The 10449-nt window shown below is 46.1% G+C and overlaps 1 protein-coding gene across 1 annotated transcript in view; it reads left to right on the top strand.

The window, feature by feature from the left end:
- Positions 1-1440: 1440 nt before the first annotated feature.
- The window catches only part of LRRC52 (leucine rich repeat containing 52), a 156909-nt gene continuing 147900 nt past the window's right edge, over positions 1441-10449 (top strand). Inside the window, exon 1 of the mRNA XM_078659211.1 lies at positions 1441-2113. Coding sequence (XP_078515337.1) covers positions 1441-2113 — 673 coding nt within the window. The remainder of the gene's footprint in view (positions 2114-10449) is intronic.

The following is a 10449-nucleotide window of genomic DNA, read 5'->3' as shown; positions in this document are numbered from 1 at the left end:
AATTCCTGTCAAATTAATGGCAAGGTAATATTGAAAATGATCCAACCCAGAGGGAACTGTACTTGTGATCTGAACACCAAACGCAACATTTTACACATTTTGTTGGCGTGTTTAAAAGTTTTAGTTCAGTAGAGACAGCTTTTACTCCAAGAATGTTTAAAATATGGAACTAGGAGTCACATGCAAGCTGTAGAACATTTCATTGATATGCGCATTCTGGATGTAGCATGTGCCATAGGGAGATTTATGATTGCAGTCAAAAGGTCATTTTAGTTTAAATAAGAGTGGTGTCTTAAGTAATGTATGTGATTTGGATAATAAGGCTGAGTATTTATACTTGTAAGTACAATTTTAAATATGATTGTTTTTTAATAGGATTTTATTCTGTGAAATTTAATGATGGTAAATTATACTTGTATAAAGTGAAATTGTATATATATATATATATATGTATATATATATATAATATATATATTGTGATTATGGTTGTAAATTGGTTTTGTCGTTTAAACAACTAGGGTCTGAATAAACATGAATTTGAACTTGAAACTAGACATAGCTTTATTGGAGCTTTCTCACATTTTTTAAAATCTTCCACTTCAAAGCAAGTTAATGGGAAAATCAAATTCCAGTGATTCCCTTTTCTAAACCTATATCTTACTTGTTTCCAAATTGTGGCATGCATGAGCACCCTATCCATTACCAGTACTCACCGTTATGTCCTAGCTAGTTCTGGAAAACGTAACTAGAAACACCAGCCCTTCTCACTTTCTTCAACCATCATTCTTGTTTAAATATATTTTTCACCAAATCTTTTTAGTCTTCATCATCAAAAAGTTAATATGGCCACTGAGGTGCTGAATCACTCGCGTCACAAGAAAAGGTGTGTAAGGGGCATATATCTTAACTGAAGCTCCTTGAAGTCTGCACGTGTAATTTGCTCTGCACCTGTTTGTTGACAGTGACAGGTGAGACTGAGAATCTAAGGAGCCCTTTCATTGAAGAGCGACTTTCCCTGATGGAGAGCGCCTCGGTGCCCCCCTTTCCCGCCATGTCATCCACGTGGGCCCCCGCGGGCGTGCTCGCGCTCCACCTGAGCCGGCGCGCGTGGCGGCGGTGACGTCACAACGGTGTCGGCTGGCAGCCGCCGTGGCGACCGGCGGGGACACATTCCAGGGCGCTGCCCTGCAGGTGTGAGAGCATCGGATGCAGCCACACCGCTGGGGAGGCCGGGGGGAGGCGGGAGGGCCGGCGAGCTTGGTGCAACCCAATATGAGACAGGAGCACTAAACAAAGAGACAGAGAGAGAGAGTGCGGGCCATACTGCCGACTCATTAGCATGCCAGTCCTGCGACTTCTGCATTTCTTTGTGGGTTCTTTAAAAAGGGCCGGGCCTGGCTGGACTCATGGCGGGCAGCCCACTGTCGTCGGGTAGGACTCATGGCCAGGGACACGCATGGACCACAGCAGAGAGCTAGGTGCCAGCCCATGTCGCCTCACCGTGCCCGGAGGCCCCTGGGGGCGCTGCTGCTGCTCCTCGCGGCCCTGGGCCGCCCGGCGGGGGGCTGCCCCAAGGCGTGCGCCTGCGAGCAGCACCTGCTGGTGAACTGCACCCGCACTGGGCTCGACAGCTTCCCGCCCGGCATCCCGCTGGACACGCGGCAGCTGGTGCTGGCCGGCAACCGGCTGTCCACGCTGCCCTCCGTGTCCCTCAACATCCTCATGGACCTGGTGTACCTGGACTGCAGCGGCAACGAGCTGGGCGAGTCGCTGGAGGCCACCTTCCTGAGCCTGCCGCTCGTCTACCTGGACCTGAGCTTCAACAACCTGAGCCGCGTGTCGGCCTCCACCTTCAGCCTCCTGGTGAGCCTGGTGGTGCTCAAGCTCTCCGACAACCCCGGCCTGGTGGAGGTGGAGAGGGGCGCCTTCGCCAACAACACGGGCCTGCGGGAGCTGGACCTCAGCCGCAGCGGCCTCACCTTCCTGGACGCCAGCACCGTCAGCCAGCTGCCCAACCTGCGCACCCTGGGCCTGGGCTCCAACCCCTGGCACTGCTACTGCCCTCTGAGGGAGCTGAGCTCCTGGCTGGAGACCAGCAGCCTCTACTTCCCAGGTGAGTGAGTGTCAGCACCAGTACACCCTCTACTTCCCAGGTGAGTGAGTGTCAGCACCAGTGCACCCTCTACTTCCCAGGCGAGTGAGTGTCAGCACAGGAGCATCCTCTTCTTCCCAGGTGAGTGAGTGTCAGCACTAGTGCACCCTCTACTTCCCAGGATAATGAGTGTCAGCACAAGAGCATCATCTTCTTCGAGGCGAGTGACTGTCTGCACTAGAGCACACTCTTCTTCCAGTTTGAAATAAGGAGAGATTGTCTATGCCTGGGCCCAATAAAGCACTCCCTACTTCCCCGGTGAGTGCGTGCGTGCACGCACACTAGCATCTTCGACTTCCAGGTGAGTAACTGTCTGCCCCTGAGTACCCTTTGATTCCCGGGTGAGTGAATGTCTGCATCTGGCTGGTCTAGAGCGCTCTCTGTGTCCCATGTGAGGTAAGGAGTGATTGTATGTGCCTGGATCCAAGAAAGGACCCTCTGCGTCCCAGCTGGGTGACTGGCTGCGCCAGGCTGCAGCGCGGACAGTCTCAGCCGTCAGGGGGTGAGTGGGAGTTACTGGGTAGGAAACTCTGCGCTAGACCGTACCTTTATAAGTGGAGAGATGGTCTGTGATTGCCCCTAAGAGAGCGTCCTCTAATTCACAGCTGAGTGTGCAAGAGAGCGAGTGAAGGAGCTCTGAGCCCGGCTGTACCCGGCCGGACAAGCTCATACTTTCAAATGAGTGAGTCCTTGATTGACGGACATGGCCAGCTTTAGCGCTGACCGGTGTGACAATCTTTTTTGGCTCCCCCCTCCCATTACCTCCCCTCGGATTCTTTCACTACCACCTGGCAAAAGTGCCCCTCATCTCTCCACAGTCCCTCTCTCACTTACATTTTTAAAGTGCTGGCAAAGGCTGGCTTTACCTATCCACTTAGCTATCCAGGTAAAATACATACATGTTCTTTGCAGCAGGCATATTAACCCTCTACACTACTTTAAGAGGAGTCAAAACTGCCACTAGACAAAACTTCCATGCTCTCTCTCTCTCTAGCAGGAAATTTTAATCACAAGAGTTATCTTGACATTTTTATTGCTGCCTGAAAGCTTGACACCCAAGGAAATCTGCAGCAGGTGCGTTTTAACTCCTAAATTATGCTAAACACAGCGCCCCCCTCTTTCACGCCAGTGCCCCCCTTTCCAGGTCAGCACCCAGTGGTCGCACCAGCTCTGTATCTGGTTGCGGCTTGGGCACCCTTTACTTCTCAGGCATTTCTTTGAAAGCATAGGACCATTAACAAGCTTTTATCACCCAATCTTTGGCTTCTCCTCAGGGCCCGACTGAGAATCCAAAGCAGCCACATTTTGTCAGACCAGCCCTACACAGTGTAGAATGAGTGCAGTGATCGAGCCTGACCACTAAAAGGAGGGTTTGGGGGAAGTTCTTCCCACACGAAAATGTGGGCAGAGCTGGCCCATTTTACAACACATATTTCATTATATATTCAATTGTATTAGTTTTCAAAGCATCGTAAATATTGACCTTAGAGTACACCAGGTCCCAGGACAGGACAATCTTTGTGTGGGCCCTTCAATGATACCCTCACTATTACCTTCCAACCGTGCCCAGTATCTGTCCATAGCCCCTCTCTCTCACATGTATTTCATTTGTTTTATAGCGCCTCTCATAGAAGTGTAGAGTGTCAGAAGACTTTACATCACACACAAATACAAAGACAATGAATTATATGTGTGTAAATCCGTGTATAGAAAATGTTACATAAGTCAAAGGGGACTACAGGGTGTAGAGTTCATGTCATCCATGCTAGTAGACATTTTTTAAGAGTGCTTGATCTGGAGAAGCACACACACACTCAGGATTCAGAACATAACAGTGGTTAGGGTTAGCTTTACTGTTAAGAATGTATTTCTACTCAAACAAACCCTTTTCAGCAACATTAGGATAATGAAAGACTCGGGGGAAAAACATAACTTTCTACCCTGTACCATGTAGTTTGCATGCAGCTCTTTAATGATACTTCATAGCTCACTGTGCTAGATTATGATTGTAACTTATGAACTGCATGGTAAAAAAGGGTCTCTGTGACAAAAGCAGTATCCCAGTATCCTACACACATAAAATACTGTTATGCTGTCTGTATGGTACACGTCCTCGTCATCTGGCATATTAACCCTCTGTGCTACCTCAAGTCAAAACTCCCATTAGACAAAAAGTCCATCTCTCTTTAGCAGGTACATTAACTTTGCCACTTTCATTGTTACCTGAAACTACTGAGTATACAAGGAACTCTGCAGTGGGTGCTTTCAAAACTGCTGCACTGCTTGAAAATCACCCCCCAGTAGCAACCCCCACCTTCCAGCCTCTCAGAGGAAAACGAATAATGCCCAGCATGGCCATGGTTCATCCTGTTCTGCACCCTTATTCTGCCTAGTCTGGTACACTGCATTCAGAGTCTAATATACCGCCACTTCTCCATGCTAAGCAAACACTGTCTATTGTGGGGAACAACTTATGTTTTTGACACCCATGTTTTGCCACCACTCTAGCTGCATGGCTCTCCTTCCATTGTAAGCTGCCTAAGATTTTCTGAGGGGGGATCCATGGACACAGTGTTATGATCCGGAATAATATGCCATCATTTAGGTGCAAGTGCTCATCCAGCACAAAGCCATGACATATTAATTAATAGGATACCCACTGATTTGTCTCATATGCAGATTTACCAATAACACCACATTCCACCAATATTAATTACCTTTTTTCTGTGTCCAAGGTCAGAATGGCCAATGGGGCAGTTTGGCAATGGCTGGTCTGACTGGTCAGTGTGTGGGCTCCCTTGTTGACTGTTTGTGGGCCTATTTTATGGTCTGGTGGTCTGTTTTACTTCTGACTTCCTAGATTTCACCACAACCCTTTGCCTATAGCAAGTAAAATTGCATGCAGTCTCCCACACCTTGCAAAACACTTATACAGCATGACTTAACAAGTTCGAAAGCCCTGCACATTCCCCAGAAACTATCCACCAGCCCCATTTCATTCACTAACCACCTGCCCCCTACACCCTTCATCCCATGTAGTTACTACTCGCCTTTACCACCTGCCTCCGCTCACCTCCTCTCACCCACTCCCCACCATATTCTCTATTCACCTGCCACCTATGCCCCTGCAACCACCTTTGTCACCACTCACCTTTCTCCACCTCTCTCATAGACCTAACCACCAACACACACATCTTATCCATATCTACCTGTCTGACCACCATTCCCAGGCCCACACTCCAGAGACTACCTTCCACGTCACACCTCAGCCCATTGCTCATTCATTAACCACCAGGTCACTTCATCTCTGACTTCACCATAGTTACTACTTGCCTACTATTACTGTTACAGCCCACCAGCTGCCTCCCTCGTTGCCACTTCACTCAGAACTGAAGTGTTTCCACCTCAGTCAACCTCTGCCAACCAGAGCCGGCTTTAGGGCAGTGCACCTGGCGCTGACCTCAGATATGCCTACTGCAAAGAACGTGTACCATGCAGATCACTGAACTGTATTTTATGTGGATAGCTCAGTGAGTTACTGCTTTTAACACACAGATGCTTTTGTTACAGCAGTTCATAAGGTACAATCCTAATATTAAATAGTGACTTATGAAGTTGCACCAAAGAGCTAAATGCAAACGGCATAATGAAGGACAGGACGTTATGATTTTTCCCCAGTCTTTTATTATCTATTCCTAATGTTGCTATGAAGGGTCAATTTGTGTAGATATGCATTCTTATTAGTGAAATCAATCCCAACCAGCACGTTAAAACAAATGTAATGTACGTAGAAAAGAGTTTATGGAGAGATGAGGGGCACTGTTGGAGGGTGGTAGTGAAGTAATCCAGGGAGGAGGTCATAGGTGGGGTAGTCAAAAAACGAGTGTCGCACCGGGTTCCACCAGCAATGAAGCCAGCACTGGTGCTACCAAAACCCTCGTTTCCACCCCTACCCCCAACTCCATTTCTACCCAGCTGCCCCCACAGTCCCTGACCTAAATCATTACCCAGCTGCCCACAACCATGCCCATCCTAAGGTACTACCAACCTCCTCTCGCACACCTGCATCACCCGCATGATCCCATACACCCCTGCCCCTCCACTCCTGCCTCACACACTCTTGACCCGTATAGGCTGCAATAGGTCTGGATACACTTTTGCAAATAAAGTGCTTGCATTTTAACATTAAAATTACACAATTTCTTTTTTTAATTTAAATGGGCACTCACTTGTGCACCAGCCCGTGTTCTCCTCTCTGCTACCCAAAGTACTGCATAATTGTTAGTAGCACCCCATCAACCTCCTTCTCCCTCCCATCTTCCTCACACCTCCTGCCGTCACACCACAATGGCAGCGCCAGTGGATGGAAACCTGTTTCTCTTGCATGTGCTTTTCCTGATCTGCACGGTAAGCATTCTGCTGCCTGCACTGTACCCGTTCTGTGTATGAGGGAGGCATGTTCTGCTGCCTGCACTGTACCCGTTCTGTGTATGAGGGAGGTATGTTCTGCTGTCTGTGATGTACCTGTTTTGTGTATGTTGGAAGTGTGTACTGATGCCTGTGCTGTACCTGGAAATGCACCAACCTTCTCCCCACCTATCCCCAAACTTCAGCTGATCCTTGGCAGCTCAGCTACTACACAATTGCTGATGAACAAATCCAGGACAGGTAGACTTGATGCAGTTGAAAATGAAAGGGTTAAATGGCACTTGAAAACACTTAAAGAAAAAGTGAAAGTAGAGTGTATGTGCTGGTGTGTGTTGTGGTAATGGTCATGGATGTCATAACGTTGATTTTGTGGTGGTGTATGTGCATGTACAGTATGTAGTGATGTATATGTAGTATGCATGTTTGGAGTAGTTTGTGTGGAGTGTGACAGTCATGATGTGTTAGGTGGTGTATGTTGTGGGGGATGTAGAAAGAAGGTTGAGCACGGTGTAGGTAGCTTAATTGTAGGTTATGTTATAGAGTGTAGATGGTGTAGAGTAAAGAGGTTAATGGTGTATAGTTTGGTGGTGTAGACAGAATGGGGAGTAAATCGTGTAATGCATAGACTGCAGGATAATGGGTATAGGGTTTAGGTGTAGGGGGGTGTAGGGTGTATATGGTGAACATGGCAATCTATGCTGTGAGCAATTTATGGCACAGGTAGTGTAGGGCATAGCATGTAGGCAATGTAGGTGCTAATGTACATGTACTGGCTGTGTATGTTGTAGGGAGTATAGGATGGTGAACTTGTGTGTATGATGTAGGTGGCATTAGGTGTTGGTTGGGGGTTTAGGTGGTGTAGTATTAAGGTTGTAGTCTTGGTTGTGGGTGGTGTAGGATTACGGTGTAGTTGGGGTGCAGGTTGTAGGTTGTGTAGATGGCAGTGTAGGTGATAAGGTAGGGTTTAGGCAGTGGTTTAGAGGGTGATGTGTGATGTAAAATGTAAGATGTAGTGTAGGTGGTGTGGGCTGTAAATGCAGCAGGAGGTTGTATTGTGTGAGGTGGAGACATAGATTGTAGGTGATGTGGGAGCGTAGGCTATTGGTTGTTGTGTAGGGTATATATTATTACGTTATGTTATAGGGATCAGCTGGTTGTTCAGGTGGTGTAAGGTTTAAGTAGTGGTGTATGTGTGTGTGTATCCAATCCTCCTAGACTACGCTGGACATTCAAGGGTTATAGACCAGGAGGTGGTGTAGGCAATGGTGGTGAAATTTGCTGCAGATGGTGTGGGTACAGATGGTGGAGTATCAGGTTGCAGTGCAGGGTATTGCGGGTATAGAGTGTATGTATGTGGAGAAAAGAGATGAAGGTGTTGAGTTGTCAGTGGTGTAGGTTTAGGTGGTGGACTACAGTGTGATTGTTCTGGTGGTGACAGTGTAGGATGTAGGGAGTTGGTGCAATGTTGTTGAGTGTTGCTGTGGGCTGTAGAGGTGATGTAAGAAGTAAAGTTGTGGTGTTTAGATGATGTACAGTGTGGGTGATGTGTTTTGAAATTTGGGCGGTATTGAGTGTTGGGGATGGTGTGCATGCTCTGTTATTTTCACCTGTGAGTATAATTCAGGCATTGCTTGCATTTTAGTGGTGGTTGGACAACACCCAACAGAACACTTTAAAGAGGGGACTTTAAAGTCACCTTTCATAGCACAGATATGCTGCCTTCATCGCTTTCATTTTGCCCTAAAAACACTTAACTTCAGCCCAGAACCTACACAGAATACTCTACAATCACCCAACATGGCAGAGGTATATTGTATATTTGGGTATCCACGTGCTGACAACAGCACGTTTCAACAAAATAGCACATACAAACATCCAACACAACACATTTTACAGAATACATCAAACACATTAAATTCTGCACAATGCATCAACATGATCACACCAACACTAAATACTTATAAGCAACACACACAAAACATAGAACACAATATGTTAGGTGGAGCACCCTACCAACATCCAACACAGCTCAGATATGCTATATAGTTGGTTTAACACTGTGATCACACCTGTGCATACCCTATCCAATACATCACAGGACAACTGTCAACAGAACATATTAAACAAATTGCCCTTACACCAATCTAACACAGCCAAGCTAAGCCTGAATGCGATCATCTAGTCTCAACAACACTACTAACTTCATTTAATGTACTCGAATCAAAACATGCCGGAGAAAGGGCAAGCGAAAAAATTTGGCAAAACCTCTGCCACACCTATTACACTCCATAACCTGCTGATCTATTAATTATTAAAACACACTTACCACAAATACATTACTGAGGACAATGCTCATAAACCCACCCAGAATCCAATATAGTCGCAATTCTCAAAATCAAGACGAGCGTATACCTGACCTGATGGACCTGCAATGCCATTCTAATGTCAGAATGTGCACTATATGATTATGTCTAAGGTAACATAAAGCAACGTGTGTAGCATTTAGCTGGTGGCGTAGTGTGAAGGCGAGGTACGCTGTAGGTGGCAAGTGCCGATTAAGGGTGTAATTGGAGTAAATTGCAGGTTGCTGTTTAAGGTGCAGTTGTTGGTGTAGGTGTTGTAGAATGTAGGTGGTAGTGGAGGTTATAAGTGGTGGGGTAGAGTAAAGATACAGCTTTTGGATGGAGGTCAGTGGTGTATGTTTTGGTATTGTGGTTGTGTGTGTGCTAGTATAGGGGGATGGGGTGCAAGTGGTGGAGCAGCATTTAGGATGGTGATGCAGATGGTCATGTGGGGAGAAGGCAGTGGAGTAGGGTATAGTGGGCTTAGTAGTAGAGTGATGCAAGGTTGTAGCGTAGGATTTAATTTGAGTGTAAGGTAAAGGTGACATAGGTTTAGGATGGTGCAAGTAACATTGTGGAAGTTTTGTATTGGTTCCCCTCCAGACCATCATACCCCTTGCAATACCAACTAGAGATGATCCAGGCATTGCTCTCAAATAGGGCATGCACCTTCTTTCATCCAAAGAAGAGAGATGGCTTTCTGTCAGTACCCCTGGCTCTAATGCCAACAATCCTTAACACATAGCCCATCAATTTTTTTAAAACTACTAGTAACATTTTTATTAATGTTTCAAAACGGTGCCCTTTAAGGTAATAATGCCAACCAGACATTTCACTGATTTTAAAGATTATTCAGATATAGTGATAAATGTCTTGAACGTAGATGGGACCAGCTCTGGCAATGTGTAACACAAGTTTTGATAAATATGAGCTGCTGACTTTTAATTTCCTGTAAGTGTTGTAGAGATGTCGACTAATGGAAGTAATTCATACCTAATAAATAAATAGTGACTAAGCCGACAGTGCTAACCCTGTCAATGATCTAATTCCTTTGTTAGCCTCTGATTTATTTATTTGTAAAGTTTTATATAGCACAAACATGACCCTCGTGGGTATCAGAGCATTTTACAATAGTTGGAGAGGATACAATAATAGAGTGACTTGTGTCAATAAAATTAGAACAATTCGAACAATACTGGCTAAGCCAACACTCCAGATGAGGGTGGTGACCCTTTGCTGTTATAACTACTAGATCAGACAGGACAATAAATACCATATTAAGCAAGTAGTAGTATTAATTCCATAGTCTAGAGCAGTTCAGGCTAAGGCAACACCCAATGAGAGGTTGGTGTGGTCCTGTTGTGGCTTGGCAAATCTGGAGTAACACAAGGCAGCGCAAGATGCTGCCATGCGTTACTCTACCCTGGGAAGGTGTTCCATGAGTAGAGCGTGGGTGTTTCGATGTATCTAACAATGGATTTTGGCACATTCCTAGATTTACCAAGACTGGTAAACCATGGCATACTT

Source organism: Lissotriton helveticus, chromosome 1_1 (assembly GCF_964261635.1).
Source record: "Lissotriton helveticus chromosome 1_1, aLisHel1.1, whole genome shotgun sequence".
Lineage (NCBI taxonomy): Eukaryota > Metazoa > Chordata > Amphibia > Caudata > Salamandridae > Lissotriton > Lissotriton helveticus.
Note: the sequence above shows the minus strand (reverse complement) of the source record. Positions and strands in the feature narration are given on the sequence as shown.